The sequence below is a fragment of the Barbus barbus genome (genome assembly GCF_936440315.1).
Source record: "Barbus barbus genome assembly, chromosome: 6".
In the NCBI taxonomy this organism is placed as follows: Eukaryota; Metazoa; Chordata; class Actinopteri; order Cypriniformes; family Cyprinidae; genus Barbus; species Barbus barbus.
The window spans coordinates 13,205,342-13,224,579 of record NC_136734.1 but is presented as its reverse complement, the minus strand read 5'-3'; the positions used below and the strand labels follow the sequence as shown (position 1 = coordinate 13,224,579).

The 19,238-nt window shown below is 36.5% G+C and overlaps 1 protein-coding gene and 1 long non-coding RNA gene across 3 annotated transcripts in view; both read right to left on the bottom strand.

Moving 5' to 3' along the window:
• The window catches only part of LOC306870868, a 1,223,475-nt gene that overhangs the window by 333,633 nt on the left and 870,604 nt on the right, over positions 1 to 19,238 (bottom strand). The gene's annotated exons all lie outside the window — the stretch shown is intronic.
• The window catches only part of LOC306871594 (BDNF/NT-3 growth factors receptor-like), a gene marked incomplete at its 3' end in the record, with an annotated part of 33,023 nt that continues 26,847 nt past the window's right edge, over positions 13,063 to 19,238 (bottom strand). The window contains exons 12-16 of the mRNA XM_079419654.1: positions 18,480 to 18,610; positions 18,178 to 18,350; positions 17,559 to 17,799; positions 13,471 to 13,629; positions 13,063 to 13,248 (exon numbers count right to left, since the gene is read on the bottom strand). Of these exons, the coding sequence (XP_079275780.1) occupies positions 13,063 to 13,248; positions 13,471 to 13,629; positions 17,559 to 17,799; positions 18,178 to 18,350; positions 18,480 to 18,610 (890 nt within the window). The remainder of the gene's footprint in view (positions 13,249 to 13,470; positions 13,630 to 17,558; positions 17,800 to 18,177; positions 18,351 to 18,479; positions 18,611 to 19,238) is intronic.

Genomic DNA, 19,238 nt, shown 5'->3' with positions numbered 1-19,238 from the left:
TTGGTCTGAACAGACACATTTAACAGCTGTTGATTTAAAATAAAATATTTTATCGCTCTAAATTGTCCCAACAAATATTGGTTTTGATGTGAACCTGCATTTACTTGCTTGTAATTTGCAGTGCTTAATGGGAGCGGGTAGTCGTTACGGAACTCTTGCTGCGATTTTTGTTTCCATGATAGCAGCCAAATCACTCATTGGTGGAGCTCTCTTCAGAATAATGGGTAGTGTAGTTCCTCACAGTAAATTCTTCAGTTTTTTTTTTTTAATGACTGAATCTTGGCTCATCTTTTTCAGAGGTTTTCACGTTAAAAACCAGTTTCTCTATGGAGTAAGTAAATGGGATTTTTGCTTTCGAAACCGCACTGTTGCGCTCTATTGGACGTTCAAATGGTCTGCCCTAATTGGCCGAGGCAAATGAACACCTTAAAAAAATGTCTTGTTGGCTACAAGAAAAAGAATATACAGGTATCGACATAAGAGAACCTGCTTTCTACCATTTTAACTAGACGTCGATGTCTTAGTGTCTGTGTAACCACCAGATGTACTCTCTAACTTATGCACCTGTACAGACGAGTTAGGCTCTCCATTGTCATCTCACTCTACTCCTCACATTTCTGCTTTAGTACGCTTGGAACCCTTCTCTCTTTATTGGTAAAAGGAGGGCACGAGATTTGCCACGCTACCGGCTTTTATGTTAAACTTCTCAAAAGAGTGACATGCTTATACTCTCTCCTAATAGACAGCACCTTCTATTTATTCAGGGTTGTTTTTGTTTTTTATCTCTTGGTTCTTTCAAGCTTTGTGATTGATCATGCCACCTCCATGCCTATACTCTTATCCTCTATGTAAAATACAATGAGATGTATATGGAATTTGTGCGTTAACTTTCATAATGGATCTAGGACATGGGCAGACTTTCTTTTTTTTTTTATGTAAATTTAGAATACTACAATAAAAATGGCGCACAGCTTTTGATGAAAACCAAACCCCATCCTCTTACTCTCTGTGACTGTGGTCTGAATACTAGTCACACATCAACCTATTTAGAAACTTACCGTACTTCCTATTCAGACAAAAGTTTTGCTATACACAAGGTTTTGAAAAAAAACACAAATCTGCCTTTTTTGAGTCTGTGCCATAAATTCAATGAAAAGAACTAGATTCTTAATGCTTGCTCACACAAAATTTACCACCATGGGTGTTGCAGTGTGTTTGCAAAAGTGTTCATTTTTTTTAAATAAGTGTATTTTAAGTGCATATCTTATTGCAATTTTTAGTGTTAATACACTACGCACACTTTTCATACTATAAAATAGCAGAATAGGGCATAAGCCCTAAACTCGCATCATTGGTTGAAGCAGAAGTTGACATATTGTGGTGGACGAGGAGACACCCCCCTCACAATGTAGAGCACTTTGAGTGCTTAGAAAAGCGCTATATAAATGTAATGAATTATTATTATTATATTGGACTGAATAGTGGAAAGTATTCTAAAGACTAGTTTACCCAGAAATAAAAATTTGCTCACCCTCAGACCATCCAAGGTGTAAATGAGTTTATTTATTCTGAACTGATTTAGAGAAATCTAGGATTACATCACTTGCTCACCAGTGAATCCTCTGCAGTGAATGGGTGCCGTCAGAATCAGAGCTGATTAAAATATAACAATAATCCACATGTAATCTACACAACTCCAGCCTGTCAATTAATGTCTTAAAGTTATGTTTGTCATAAATCCATCAAGACATTTTTAACTTCAAACTTTTGCTTCTGGCCAAAATATACGAGTCCTCTATCCATAATCAGTGCCGGGAAGATTACTTACTAACTTTATCACATCGATTTAAATAGGATAATCTTGTACCATACTGATATAAAAAATACAAGGAGAAAGAAAATATACTCAGTTCTTTGTTCTTAACAACTTGAAATGCATTAAACATTACTTCAAGTTTTCCCAAACTGGCATGCAAGAGATTTGGCTGACAAAAACTGCCAATAAGATATAACGTGAATTTGTGCATTTTAATGTATTGGAAAGGCAAAGGCCTTCCAAAGACATTGTAATACATTGTGAAATAACCCACTGAGGGATAATTCAAATAAAAATGAATGTGCTCATCAATAGTTGATGCAGAGATAAAATGTTGAGAAAACACTTCTTAAAATTGAAATGATTTTTGTAAATTGTGTAAATGTTATGTAATCGATAAAGATGTAACTAGTCTGATTCGGATAGTAACTAGTCTGATTATTTTAAAATGTAATCTAATTACAAGTACTCTGTCCAGATTACATGTAATCAGTTACGACCCAGCATTGTCCATAATATTGCTCTCTCCAGTGAAAAATGTGTCTTGTCTGAATCATAAGAGAAATATGCACAGATCAAGCACTGTTTACAAGTGGAAACAATTCTAGAAAAATATGTCTGTGGCTTTTGACAGGACAACAGCGTTATTATGGATGGGCATTTTCACCAGAAGTTATTACAAACATGCAGCTTTCTGCTTCAAGACATTGATTGATGGACTGGAGTCATGTGATTACTTGTGAATTATTGTGATGACGGCACTTATTCACTGCAGAGGATGCATTGGTGAGCAAGTGATGTAGTGCTAGATTCCTCAATCTATTCTGTAGAAACACACTCATTTTAAACTGCTGCTTTAAAAGAAGAAAAACAAAAACATTTAGTGCCAACTACTACGCATTGTCTATGTGAATTGTGCCGTGGTTTGGAGCAGCTGGCCCTTCACTTCACCGGCTATTGTTAGACCTAAATATTAGCCTTGGGATTTCTTTCATGCCGTACATGAAGTGGCCTTTCTACCAAAATAACCCTTTGTGAGCAAGTACATAATACAAATCATTTTTTCTTCACTGTCATAAAAATAGAATGGAGAAAAATAAGTGTTGGTAAGTTCTAGTAAATAGTAAACAAGTTTATTTTGCTACATTGTTGTGACATGATTTATGAATGCATAATTTAATTTTATAGCCACAGGCCAATAACCGGTCCTTACACATGAAGGATTATGTTTGTTTACATTCCTGCCATTACAGGAATAAATAACTATTTTAAATTCTAACAACTATCCAATTACAAATATAAAGAGAGAGAAATAGACACACGCACAACCACACAAACGTGTGTATGTATATATATATATATATATATATATATATATATATATATATATATATATATACATACACACAGATATATATATATATATTTATTTATTTATCTTTATATCTATCTATCTTTATATCTTTTTTTAAAAAGAAAACAACCAGTTGGTAAATGAATAGAGTGCAAGTTAAAAGGGGCATGTTTTTTTTGTTTTTTTTAAAGAATAGAATTAGAATAGAGAGTGCTAGAGTTAGAGGGTCAAATAAAGATGGAAGAAGTGTGTTTTTAGACTATTCTTGAAGATGCTCAGATTGAGTTGGGCAGGTCATTCCACCAAGAGGGAACATTTAATGTTAAAAGTCAGTGATTTTGTGTCTCTTTGCGGTGGTAGATGTGGGTTTTGTAGACAAACATTAATGCCTTGAGTTTTATGCGAGCAGCTATTGGTAGCCAGTGCAAATTGATAAACAGAGATGTGATGTGTTTTCTTTTCAGCTCATTAAAAATGAATCTTGCTGCCGCGTTCAGGATTAATTGTAAAGGTTTGATAAAACTGGCTACAATAGTCCAGCCTGGACAGAACAAGAGCTTGAAAAGGAGTTGTGTAGCATGTTCCGAAAGAAAGGGCCTGATCTTCCTAATGTTGAATAAAGCAATCTGCAGGACCGCGTAGTTTTAGCAGTGTGGGCTGAGAAAGTCAGCGAGGCGATGAAGTTATGGCGAAAAATGAGACCCAGGAAATGCCTAATAACATCCACATACATTGTCTGATTTTGATCAAACTTCAGTGGTTTGTTCGTTGTATGATGCCGATCGGATAGATGTGACTTTTATGACTGAAAGTTATAGCGCCACCAACTGGCAGCAGGAAGTGTCATTTTTCAAATGCTTTGAATTCAGCATCTTATTTTTACTCGATTTGCTTCAAACTTCACCAGAATAATGTCAAAACACGGCCGATGTAAAACTGTGAAGGGAATATTAATATCTAAAATACTGTTGCCATGGCAACGTGTCAAACTTGAAACTTATTTTCTGGTGATCTTGAGGCAGATAACATGTTTAGAATGTCACGAAACTCAACACATATCAGTATTAATGATAGACACAAAAGCTCATAAATGGGCATGGACGAGGCACTCTATAGCGCCACCTTTTGTCAAAAGTGGGGGGGTTAGTTTTAGCTACAGACACCAAACTCGGTACATATATTGTTCTAATCAATCCGGACAACTTTCTAATTTACAGTCATTAGCTATGACCAACAGGAAGTCAGCAATTTTTATTTTAATGTAAATTTTTGGGAATTTCAGGCTGCAAATTAATTCATACTCCTCCAAGCAGAAACAAGTAATTCACACCAAACTTTTTTCAACATGATGCTAAATTGCGAATGGATTTAGGATATCTTGAACGGTGTTTTAATGGCAATTTATTAAAGTTACAGTAAAAAAGAGAGCACAATTAGTTTTTTTTTATCTTTTAAGAGCAGCTTCCAAACACTTCATAAAAAATTACATACACAGAACAAGTCATTCCGAGGAAATGTGATTCATTTAATGAATTTACAATACACTATGGAGAGCAGAAAATTTTAAAACTATCAGATGTCACTCTGCTTCTGTGTGAGGGGTGGGGGTGGGGGTGGGTGACTGTGTGGGTTGAGGGGGTGGGTGAGAGAAAGGGTCTGTTTAAATTTTTGATGCTTTAATAGTGGTTTAAATGTAACAGTAAAACAGTTCAGCTTACAGATGCAGACTAAGCTATTATGCAGGCAGAAATATTTCACGAATACTTAGATAAAATCATTAAAAAATGCTTATAAATCATTAAAGGTTTTGATAACACTTTATAATTAGGTCTCATTTGTTAACATTAGGAAATACATGAACTAACAATGTAAAATATATTTTTACAGCATGTTAATTCCTCATTGATAGTATGAACTAACAATGAACTAAACATTTTTTACAGCATTTATTAATATTTTTAGTGTTAGAAAAATAGTCATGTTCAAAAGATACAACTTTAAATTTTAATAATGTATTAAAACATTTTGGACTTAATATTAATTAACATTAATAAATGGTATACAATTATTGTTGATGTTAACTAACAACAGTTAAATTATATAGTTTTTTAACATTGGTTAATTCACAAATAACATTAAGTATTAACAATATATTTTTACTTTATTTATTTGTGTATAAATCATTAAAATCATCAAAAATAAATCATTAAAAAATGCTTATAAATCATTAAAAGCTTTGGTAACTATAATAATGTCTCATTTGTTAGCATTAGTAAATATATTAATTAACATGAACTACCAATGAAAAATATATTTTCACAGAATTTATTAATGTTTGTTGATGTTAGTTAATCAAAATGTTCGTTAATTCACAATGCATTAATGTTAACAGATAAAACTTTAAATTTTAATAATGTTTAAGTTTTGAATATTAACTAACATTAATAACTACTATATACAGTTGAATGTGAAAGTTTGGGAACCTGTGAATAATTTTACCAAAATAAGAGAGATCATACAAAATGCGTTATTTTTTTATTTAGTATTGTCCTGAGTAAGATATTTTCCATAAAAGATGTTTACATTTAGTCCACAAAAAAGCTAAAATTATTAAAATAACCCCATTCAAAAGTTTGGGAACCCTTGGTTCTTAATACGGTGTGTGGTTACCTGGATGATCTACGACTGTTTTTTTGTTTTGTGATGGTTGTTTATGAGTCCCTTGTTTGTTCTGAACAGTTAAACTGAGCACTGTTCTTCAGAAAAATCCTCCAGGTCCTGCAGAATCTTCAGTTTTGCAGCATTCAGTTTTCTTTTGCCTATTTGAACCCTTTCCAGCAGTGACTGTATGATTATGAGATGCATCTTTTCACACTGAGGACAATAGAGGGACTATAACACAACTATTAAAAAAAGGTTCAAACATTCACTGATGCTCCAGAAGGAAACACGATGGCATACAAAACAGAAATATTTTTTCAAGATGCAAAAAATGAAGTTTACAATGAAGTTACAGAGGTTTATTTTTCATTTTTTATCAAGTGTACAGTTGTACGGTTTCATTTTTTGCATCTTGAAAAAATAATTGCTGTGTTCTGTATCCCTCTATGTTGTGTTTTGTTTAGCTTTTCTGTTTGGGAGATTTAAATCTCCTGTGTAAATGCTTTATAAGGTATAAATAGTCCTCACTTTAGAGGAGCTCACACAAATAGATGGCTGGCAAATGTTTTATAACCTCCTGACTTGATCATGAATTACAGCAGGCATGTGTTAATAAAGCATTTATTAACAGACTGAGCAATTATTATGATGTGTCTAAATAACAAGATTTATAAATGTACATTTAAATAGTTTATTAATCATTTACTTACACTTTCTAAATGATCTTATGAACCACTGACAACTCCTAAATATCTGTTTTGTAAATAACGTAATAATTTAGAAATATTAAATTGATCATTAATAAAGTATGAAAATACAATTATTAAACACATATATATGCTCAAGAACAAAACATTTATAGCTGTATTTATAAAATGCTTACTAATGCCTATTAATGTTGAAACAATGCTTTATAAAGGACGGATTGCCTATTTACTAATACTTAACTAATAATTCATAGTGTGCAGTTATTATAAAGTGTTACCGTTTGTTACAGAACTTTTATGTATTGTTGTGTGTGTATGTTTCACAGTCTTGGTGGTTTGGATTAACCCTTTCATTGCTGAATCCCTCAAATCCAAACTGCCAGAGGGTTACTGTAATGCATGTGCTCGCTGTGCACCGTTTTCCTGATGCCACGGGGGTGGCGGTTGCACTGACGGCTTGGGCCCGTCATCGCTGCTTGCAGCTATATTTATATTGGAGTTTCATTAAACAACCATATCTACAGTATAAATTCAGGGTATCTCTTGATCTTTGAAACCACAATAATGGGAACACTGCTGACTTGGCAATGGTCCAGAAGACGATCATTGACACCCTCCACAAAGAGGGTAAGTCACAGAGGGTCATTACTGAAAGGAGTGGCTGTTCACAGAGTGCTGTATCAAAGCATATTAAATGCAAAGTTGACTGGAAGGAAGAATTTGGGTAGGAAAAGGTGCACAAGCAACAGGGATGACAGCAAGCTTGAGAATACCGTCAACCAAAGCTGATTCAAACACTTGTGAGAGCTTCACAAGGAGTGGACTGAAGCTGGAGTCAGTGCATCAAGAATCACCACGCTCAGATGTCTTCAGGAAAAGGGCTACCAAGCCACTTCTGAAACAGAAACAACGTCAGAAGCATCTTACCTGGTCTAAGGAGAAAAAGAACTGGACTGTTGCTCAGTGGTCCAAATAACTTTTTTCAGATAAATTTAAATTTTGCATTTCATTTGGAAATCCATGTCTGGAGTCTGGAGGAAGAGTGGAGAGGCACAGAACCCAAGCTGCTTGAAGTCCAGTGTGAAGTTTCTGAAGTCAGTGATGATTTGGGGTGCCATGACGTCTGCTGATGTTGATCCATTGTGTTTTATCAAGTCCAAAGTCAATGCAGCCGTCCACCAGGAGATTTTGGAGCACTTTATGCTTCCATCTGCTGACAAGCTTTATGGAGATGCTGATTTGCTTTTGCAGCAGGACTTTAGCACCTGCCCACAGTGCCAAAACCACTTCCAAGTGGTTTGCTGACCATGATATTACTGTGCTTGATTGGTCAGCCAACATGCCTGACCTGAACCCCATATGGAATCTATGGTATATTTTCAAGAGAAAGATGAGAAACAGTCGATCCAACAATCCAGACGAGCTGAAGGCTCAATAGTGCCTCAGCAGAGCCACAGGCTGATCGCTTCCATGCCATTTCTCACTGATGCTGGAGTTTGTGCTAAAGACCCGACCAAATACTGAGTGCATAAATGAACATACTTTAAAGAACTTGAACTTTTCTGCTTTACTAATCCTTTTTTGATTGATCTTAGGAAATATTCTAATATTTTGAGATACTGGATTGACTTTCATGACCTGTAAGCTCTAATCATCAAAAAAAAAAAAAAAAAAAAAAAAAAAATGTCTGTCTTCACATGTAATGAATCTAAAATATATATGAAAGTTTCACTTTTTGAAATGTTACAAAAAATGCAGATTTTCCACAATATAAATTTTTTGTTTTAGATGTACCTGTGTGTGTGTAGATATAAAGATAGGTATACACACACACACACGTTTGTGTGGTTGTGCATGTGTGTCTATTTCTCTCTTTATATTTGTATCTGCATAGTTGTTAGTTATGAATATAATTTGCAACATTATACACAATGTAGTAAGACATACCACTTTTATTAAATGCACAGTATTACAAGGAACATTTCCACTGACTGCAGAGAAGCTTCTCACAGGATGCACAAGCATAGAGTACTGACATCTAAAGCCGTGAGAGATTGAGTCTGCCTGGAACACACACATACGCACACACACATATTCACTCACAACCAGTGATCCAGCTAAACAAATAAAAGAATTGGGAACAAATGTCTAATTCCAGTTGCCTAAATGGGTGCATTTCACAAAGAAATGTCCAGGATATATTTTATCCCAATATTTATAAATTTTTAAAAAGCTTAATTGACCTTAAATAGGCTTATTGTCTTTTCATGTATTGTTTCTCTTTTGGGCTGACAAGGACATTTTGCGATACTTTAATTGAGATTCACCCGACGAAGCATAAAATCTTGGCTTACAAAATAATGCATAAACAGTGTTCCAGTACTCAGTCACAGTTCTTCATTCATATACAATGTTAAGAGCTTTCCAGAAATCAAATGAGGATGGGGGTTCTCTTGGCTCTTTCCCCCTGGATGTGAAATCAACCCTCAATTCAAAAAAAGGGTGCAGTAAACGTCAGTAACATCAAATTGTTTACTATACAGGGGAAAAGGCTAAGTTGATCAATTACAGATATTAAAAAAAAAAAATCAAATCGAACTTTTATGAAAAACCACAGAAAAAAAACAATTATACATTGTCACGCAAAATAAACTATTTACACACATATTGCCAGAGGCCCGTTAGACATGTTTTACTTCCCTTTACAATGTCACATTTGACATGATGCCTGTTTGAAACAGAATATATAGAGAGAACATACTATTTATATAGACATCTATTAGAACTGTACAGAATGGATTATAAAGTACAGGCTGGCTATTAGAACACAGAAATCTGTATAGCAAAAAAAACGAAGAAAATGCCATGTTTGTTCAATAAAGTCTTCACACAGTCAGTCTGCCACAACACAAGAAAAATTGTTTAACGTAACTGACAATACATTTCTTCGATATCTGTAACATTTTTGTTATTTTTTTGCAGTGCTTACAATTGTAGGGTGAAAACTACAAAAATATGAGCAGTACATCTATAAAGAAAGTGCAAAGCTCTAAGAGGTCATAAGTCACTGCTCAAAAAGATCATGACCATAATGACCGACACTTGACTCGATTGGACGCTGTTCGAACACTCATGATGTCGGGTAAAGTCGGCTGTTAAAAGTAGGTCCTGCCAATGTACTGTTTGGAAAGAATTTGACATCAGTGTACAAAGAATGATTGATCCTGCTCATGTATATTTACAGTCTAATTGCATATATACAGATGCTTTCAAAGCAGCACATCTCTGGTCCTTCACACCCCGAGGAATCAATCAGTCGGTGCAAAATGTGTTGCTGGGGTCCACGAGGAGCCCCGTCGATCGGAATTGAGAATAAAACATTTACTCCGGCAGAGGAGGACAAGTCGAATACTGTAGCCCTGGAGTTAGTCAACAGCAATGATAGTCAGATTGAAGAGATTTCGTTTTGACTGGTTTGGTTTTACAGATACAACTGAATTGAATATGTACTGCGTGTAATATTCAAGTAAGCCCTAAGTATGAACAACAGTAATTGTGATGCTTGGTTAGCAAACAACACTATAGAAATTATTACAGTGGATTCAGGAAGTATTCAGACTCTTTAATTTCTTCATGTATGAAGGTACAGTCAGTCGAATAAAAAAAAGGTAAATTGCCAATAGTGCAATGATGTATGAAGCACATCTCACACAGTAGTCCCTTTCAAGCCAAGCAGCTTTGTGTTGGGGCAAACCTGTCAAATCCGCATGGAGAAATCACTACTGAAATGACTGGATTTCACCTGTGAAAATTTGCAGAACGGTAATTGTGACCTCACCTTTATACTAAAATGCTTACATTTTTCACCTCAATCTAAACTCTTTACCACATAACAGAACCATCACATGGGTTGTACGAAGTATTTAAGGGGCATGCGCTTTCATAAAGACATGGCTGTTTAGAATGAAGAAAGTGAAGACCAATTAACTGATGCAACAGCTGATTTGCTTACTTTTTTTGTATATCCACAGACAAAGGTAGACTACATGCTAGTTGGCCATTGATTGTAGTCTTTGCAGTGTGTTCAAACGCAAACAGAGTCCACTAGAACTTTCGTCTACTAGTTCTTTTACATCGGTTTAGTGTGTAAATCATGTTGGGCCTCGCACCATTATGAAGCAAAAACCAAATCTGTGTACAGAAATAACACATTGACTTAATTATTCAAATTCTTTGTTAAATCACGTCAGGCAGGACAATGACTCTAAGCACACAACCAAGATAATGCAGGAGTAGTTTAGCGACGACTCTATGAATGTTCTCGAGTGACCAACCCAGAGCTCAGGCTTGTACCCAAATATAAAAATCTCTGTCCACCAATGGTCCTCATCCAACCTGATAGATTGAAAGGATCTGCAGAGAAGAATGGCAGAAAATCCCCATATCAGGTCACAAAGCTTGCTACACTGTATCCGAAAAGACTTGAAGTAATTGCTGTCAAAGGTGCTTCAACTAAGTACCGAGTTAAGGGTCTGAATACTTAAGTTATTGAGATATTAGTGTTTTTCAGATTTGTTTTTGCTTTGTCATCATGGCGTAAGGGGAGTAGACTTGTGTGGAAAAAAATAAATTTTAGCACAGGGCTACAACATAAAATGGGACAAAGGGATCTGAATACTGTCTGAATGCACTGTATAGTGTAATGACAATTTTAGCTGTCACTCAGTCCTTTGTAGTATATTTAAACCTGTTGGTTGTCAGTTGTCCTCCTCTGGTAGCTTGTTTAGTAGGGTTGAAACACACAGGTTGAATCTGGACGGTCCCTTCATAGGGTCTTCCTGTCGTGACCTCAGGGACAGTCCGACTCGCATCACTCTCACATGAACATTCACTTCACAGTGCCCACCAAGCCCATCGCTTTGAAACGGCCCACAATACACCGAAAACAAATCAATCATAGATTATCACACACACATTATTTAGCAGTTATTTCGCAGTTGATACATAAACAGATAATAATGAATAATCCGAGATCAATCAACTCCAGCTGATCAGGCAGGTCTGTTGTGTTATGAACAACATATGGATATACTCCTCAGGAACAGGTCTGAAAGAAATCTTCAGTCTTCGCAAAGGCAAAGTCCATCAAATCACAACATGACGATGACTGAGGGTGCCTACACACTAGTTCACGCTACGTTGGAGAATGCTGGGAATTTGTTGATTTTGATGCTCCGTTATGTGACCAAAAGTGGAGGGAATTTGTACTGTGGCTGTAACGCACGGTTGCAGGGATCTGTGACTACTGAGAATCCCAGGGAGGCGGGTCCAGTTGTGCTTTGAGAAATCCAGTTGGCTGTATTTCTATTTTATTTCAAACAGCCCTGGCTCTTTCCATCCATCCATAATCCAAAACAGTTTGTCCGATGTAGGGTCGTAGGGATGCTCTAGGGCCAAAGGCAGGGAAATATCCAGGATGAATGGCTCTTTCCACAGATTTGCAGATTTCTATCCATCAAGTGTTCCGTCAAAACGTTTTCTAGTGTGTAAGCACCCTAACATAATTTTTTTTACTGTTACCACTGACACAAGAACAGCATCTTCCTATTGTTCTTCCAATCTCAGTTAGAGAGACAAGTGCCTTTTGAATCAAAACTATGGCAGGGGAGCCAAACAAATTCTAAGGAAATACTTAAGTGCCACTGCTGGTGACTTTGCCTCTGAGCTCACTCCAAACACTCTGTGTCCAACCTCAAGCCTCTTCTGAAGAAAAAAAAAAAAAAAAGAGGCGTCTTTGTCGCTGTGCTTCTATTACGAAGTTCGCGCTGAGTAAGATGGGGCGCACCGAGATGTCCAAAAACGCCTTTCATCGACCTCAGCATTATAGACATCAAAACTTGGCACAGAAAAGTCTCAAATTAGATCAGATGTGTTAAAAAAAAAAAAAAAACTTCAAATGAAACATGAATCTGGCAGTTCCCACAATTGTTACTCGATAGTTTGCGGTATGAATAGTATTGCGATCTGCGTCAAGTCTGCCAGAATGACGCCAGGGCGTTGACAGCGTTGTGCTAATGACTGGGTCCTCATCAAGTCTGAATTTTGTCCATCTTGATAAACAAAATGGTAAGAGAAAAACAAATATAAACTTTCCTAAACCACATTTCCTTTTTCACAAAAGGTCTGCATTGTCTCTGACGCATATTTACAACAATCAGATGTTTCTGTTTGTAGACTATTTGGGGTTTTTAGAAAACATATCGATGCATGATAGATGGACATGTCCAGATGTGGGAAAACTCAAAGCAAAGCACACAGTCAACTTTAAGGCCTTTTAGTCTATGTGGTGAGAGTGCTGAAGCACAAGCCATTTTTATGAACACACACACACGCACGCACACACACACAGACGTACATCTATATTCAATCACTCATCCTAATCGAAACCATCCCTTACTCCTTTTATACCACACATTCACACACTTTTTCTTACTAACAATTACACACCCATACTGGCAAACGGATCAGCCCAGGATGTCCAAGTAAACAGGCGAGGCCTTGGCCAGGCTCTGGAGCAGGTTGTGGATTTCTTTGATGCTGAGTCTCATGTAGGGCTCCCTCTGCCAGCAGCCCAGCATCAGGTCATACACCTCTTTGGGGCAAGTACGAGGTCTCTGCAACACCCGGCCCTGTGTGATACACTCGATCACCTGCAGGAAGCAGCAGAAACACGGTCCAGAGTGACAACTGAACACAGGCTCCACTAAGGGTGCATCAGTCTGCCTAGAAACAGTCATATTTACAAGGTACTGGATTGATACAGTGAGTGCTTTTGAGGGAGAACTAATCACTCTGTGAATAATTAGTATTACTTGAGGACTTCCATTCCTACTGATATGAGATACACGTTAGGTATGACTGATGTGTCTTACCTCGTTGTTTGAAAGCTGGTACCAGGGTTGCTTGCCGTATGTGAATATTTCCCAGAGGACCACACCCAAACTCCACACGTCACTCTCTGTGGTGAATCTCCTGTACATGATGCTCTCTGGGGGCATCCAGCGTATGGGCAGCATGGTGTGACCACCCACCTGAGATAAAGTGATACAGATTAAGTGACTGGTAGAAGCACATGAACTTGTTAAATCCATCTCCTATCATTTCATTTTTAGAGTCTTCATAATATGCTAAATAAACTACATTTTATCAGCACCATCTTATCTGCTGATACTGTATTAGATTTATTTTTTCTTTAAGTGTACCTGTATTTAGTTGATATTTCATATTTAATTGTGCAAGTTAACTTCGCCTATTTATACATTTAGATCACTTCTGTCATTCTCTAACACTCAATATTCATTTTTAAAAACAAAATAATATAATAACATTGTTAAATATCTTTTACAAATTTCAAAATTAATATGCTTTTTTTATACTGTATATCACTTGTAGCATTTCAAATGGTTGATTTATACTAAAGGAATATTGGTAGCACTTTTTCATTTCATCTAAAGGCTAATCCACACCATATCAAGAGACATAAACCAATGTCCAGATGACAGTATGTCACTTCTGAGACATTCCAAGACCCTAAATGCAGATTCCAAAATGTTTAATTGGTGAAAACCAGCACTGATGAATGGCAACAGACATGGCTAACAATGACCGTGTCTGTTGGTACAGTGTGAATTGGCCTAAACAAACAAAAATATTAAGCAGCACAACTGGGACTCAGCATATTAAAATTATTTCAAAAACATTTTGAATAAGTGTACATACTAAATACTTACTAGAGGAATTATAATAACTGGGTAATAATTAGGTTACTACCATTGAACCAATCCTTTATCCCAAGTAGTTTCTTTACTCAATATACACATACTGTAAAATAAAGTGCAACCACAATAAGAAAGAAAGAAAAAAATAAAAAAATGAAAGTTGTCGAATGTAAATCCCCTTGTGTTGTTTCAAACCAAGTTGTGTTCTAAATACCAAGTCTTCTGAAGCCATAGAATAGCTTTGCAAGGAACAGAAGGCATTCATTGTTAATCTCAGCTCTCAAGTGCCAGATGCCATTGATTCTTGAAGCAGGACTGAATGTGCAAAAGTGTAAATGAGATTGAAATGGGGATGATTTTCTTTAATTCTGGGTATAATACTTTCTTATTGCAAAGCTACTTTATGGCTTCAGAAGACTTGGAATATGTAATTTTCCTGTGCTAATGTTTATTAGATAGCACAAAGAACTTTCCACCTAATCAAGACCAAAAGAATAGAAATTGTGATACCAAAAATCACTGTATCAATCTTGTTTAAATGTGAGACACTTCAGATTGAGCATACGGGTCTTTTATAGCATAAAACTACGTGAAACCACTGCAGTGTTTTGCCACTATACGTTGTTTATTGCAAAACTTTGACCTCATTACCATGACATTGCATTGCAGGAATCCTAGTGATCATGCAATGACAAAATCCTGTGTTTTCCATTGTTATACGACAGAGGGAGCTGATATTCCTTCATCTCACACACACACACACACACTGCACACGGCTCCTGACACAGCAGAGTGTTTCCGGCTGTTTTGGCAGGATGCAGGTTTGGGAGAGCCCTTGAGTGTCAGATGGTCTGGGCTTTTTCTGGAAGAACTCACTGTGGGGAACTGTTGGTTTTTGAGGCACTTTCATATTTACAGTATTTAATCAGCTATTCAGATGCATACATTTATATGCATACATCAAATAGTCATTAGTCATAATAAACCATAATAATGAAAGACAAAATAGTATATCATCATATTATCCATTATGGACATACACAAACTGCCTTTTGCTTTTTTGTGTTCATACTTTCCACATGAATTAGTCAGATTCATAGAGATTAGATTCAACAGAGGTTCAACTGATAGAGGTTACAGATAACTTTTAATTCTTTCTTTCTGTCTGAAAAAGTCAGGAAACAGGAAAGATAGGGCTGAGATCAGGAAATGGCCCAAGCCAGAACTAACCTTAGATTAAACAAGTGCTACCAAAGAATCTCTAACAGTTGGCTGAACTGCTGAGAAGCAGAATGTGAGGAGTGTAACACTGTAGTTTGTGGCATTTTCAAAACAATGCTCTGTTTGAGCGGCCCTGACTTTGACTGCAATGGTCTTCTAGCATCTATCATTTGTTGCTTAATATTCCCTTGTTTGCATTCACATTTGTGAGTGGGAATGTTCAAGCAAGAATCTGACATTGCCCTGTGGATTATTTTCTGTGGTTTCTCTGAGATTTCCTGTGTTCACACGCTTCAGTGGCTTGTTTGAGCAACCAATGAAAATATAGCATACATATCTGTAATCTTTTCTGATTTGATTCTGAACGCATAAAGCTGTAGTGTGTATCATTTTGTGCTAGCAATCAGTGGCAACAAATGCAACTTCATCTCAATATGTTTATTTTAGCAGCATGACACTGCAACATTATCTATTCTTTTTGCATTTCTGTTTGGTGTCGCACAGAAATGAAACACTGCCACTTTAAAGGGGTCATCGGATGCCCATTTTCCACAAGTTGATATGATTCTTTAGGGTGTTAATGAAAAGTCTATAACATACTTTGGTTAAAATTTCTCAATGGTAGTGTAAAAAACACCATTTTTACCCCGTCATACTCACTTCTTCTGTAGGTGAAGCTGGATCACGAATGATTTGTGTGAACATAAATGCATTTAGGCAGATCGGGATCGGCACATTCCCTTCAAAACAAAAGTAACGTTAATCCTCTGCGTCTTCAGGGGCTCAGATGTCATGAGTAAATGACGACTGCTATGTTCATCATTACATCCAACAACAGAACACCTCAATCGCTTAATCTGAGACATTCTTGTCTTCCCCTGCACCGGAGTCGACACAATGGTGGACTGATGACAGCTCACTCAGGGCGGGTCTAAGGTAAGACGGCCTTGTCAATCAGCTCTCGTGGGAGCGGTCTGTACAGAACTACATCATTCTGACAGGGATCTCAGAACAGCCTGATTTGAGAAAGGGGGTTTTAAAATAGGGATTTAAAAAAAAAAAACTGAGTGGATTTTTATCATTATAGGGCGGATGTGTACACACAGTTCCAACACACATTTATGTTCAAACAACTTGTAAAGTGAATTTTGCATCCAATGACCCCTTAAGTAATGCAACATCACAAATAGCAGATTTTCTTCCTGTAAGTAGGGTGACCAGAAGTCCCGAAAAATTCGGGACAGTCCCGAAATCTAAGCTGCTGTCCCGAATCCCGCTCTAATTGTCCCGAAAATTATACTGAAGCAAAATCTTAAATAGTTATTGTCTGATAAAACATAAAAAACTGTCCGTGGAGCGAGGTTGAGTCATCCTGCAGCCTGGCAACCAGCCCCCGCCGGCTGCTCATTGGCTGCAGCATCTTGGTTTTTTTTTTTTTGGTTCATTAACTTCAGTTTGAAGTATAAAAATAGCCTAACGTTACTTCTATATTATATAAAATTATATGTATATGTAGGCTACTTATATTAATAAAAACATGATTGGTTCAGTCACTTTCGTTTGAAATTCATTATCTTTATTATTCATTCCCCCCCCCCCCCCCCCCCCCCCCCCCCCCCGTCCCGAATTTCAACCAATCTCATCTGGTCACCCTACCTGTAAGAGGTAAGTGAAGAAAAACTTAATATATTTTAATTTAAGTGAAGAAAAACTTAAATGAAAAAAAGTTTAAAAACTCCCATTTACTAAGGGAGAATAGTTAATATTCATATTGATAAACAACAAATGCAATAAATACCTTTCAGTGCCTATACGGGAAGTAATTATTTTATTTTCAATCGAAGCTGTAAACACGTTCAGGATTTTGGAAGATTTAAATTTAAATGATTTAAATAAAATCCTATATAATGCAGTTATGCATTCAGGTTTCAAACGAAATAAGACATTTGTAGTAGATTTTGGGTTCCTTGAACCAAAAGGACCACGGTGATATGGATATTTCCAAGGTGACCCACACTTACCCTATAGTAGTCGGTGCTGTACACATCTCTGGACATGCCGAAGTCTCCTATCTTGACAAGAAGGTTCTCTCCCACCAGGCAGTTGCGCGTGGCCAGGTCTCTGTGCACGAAATGCTGTGAGGCCAGATACACCATGCCTGCTGCTATCTGCTGGGCAATGTGCAACATCTGAGGATGAGTTAACTCCACCAGCAAACTCTGCTGTCCATCTGCCATCAGCACTGCATCTGGTCCATGAGCCCTGTACGAGAGAGTATGAGAATAGCATGTGCATGGCTGAACTAAATTGGAGGTCAGAAAGCGGACAACACACAAGCACATTTTGCTTGGACTTTACAGATCAAATGAACAATTTCTTTATTGAAATAATCAATGCAAGCTTTTTTTTAAATAATGAGCTTTAGAATAAAATATGCACTGCTATAGACACATTTTTGCTTTCTTTAAAAACCTGTATGAATTTCTTTCTTCTGCAGAACACAAAATAACATATGTTAAAGACTTTTTACACAGGTTTGGAACGACATGAGGGCAAATGACAGCAATTTTCATTTTGGGGTGAAACATCATTGTTTAAAAAAACTACAAAGGTGGGTGTGATAAACACTCTCCTACAAACCTGAGAAACCTGTTGAGGTCTCCATGTTTCATGTACTCAAACACCATGATGAGAGGGTCGCTTTCTACACACACGCCATAAAACTTGACAATGTGCTCATGCTGCAGGTTGGTCAGGAGCTCTGCCTCTCGGTGGAAATCTGCTCGTCCACTTTCACTGGCTTCTTTCAGAGTCTGTGAGATAAGAATGTGTGATCCTTTATTACAGAAATACCTACAGTAAAGCTTCATTACGTAGCCACAACATGAAATGTGCAGATTTTTTGTGCAGAATCAGTGTTTTCTTGTATAAATGTACCATACCTTAACAGCCACCAAAATCTTCTCTTGGTCAGGAGACAAGTTGTAGCATTCAGCTAAGAACACTTTCCCAAAAGCCCCTTCTCCAAGCTCCCTCTTCAGCAGAATGTTATGACGTTTTATGTGTTGGACGACTGCAAAACAAGGAACATGCATAGATAAAACATGCATAGATAATAGATTTCTCACAATTTCTGAAAATATTTGAGTGGTGTCACTTAGTGGTCACTAAGGTTTACTGAGTGAACTACTGATTGATTGAACATAAGAAAGAAAAAAAGAAAGAAAAAGGTTTGGAACAATATGAGGGTGAGTAAATGATGGCAAAATTTAAATTTTTGGGTGAACTATTCCTTTAACTGCAAAAGTCTAAAGTCTTAGTAATTTAATGATTTGTGTGTGTATATATATATATATATATATATATATATATAAAATAGTATTTATAAATAATATATGTACACACACACACACATACATACAGTGTACATACTGTATATAAAGTCAGGTCCATAAATATTGGGACATCGACACAATTCTAACATTTTTGGCTCTATACACCACCACAATGGATTTCAAATGAAACGAACAAGATGTGCTTTAAGATGTGCGTTAATATTTTTCTTAAATATTAACATGTATGTGTGTGTATTTATATAGACATAATACATATACACTGTACACACACATATATTTTGTGAACAAAAACTTTTATTTTGGATGTGATTAATCACGATTAATCGTTTGACAGCACTAAGACGT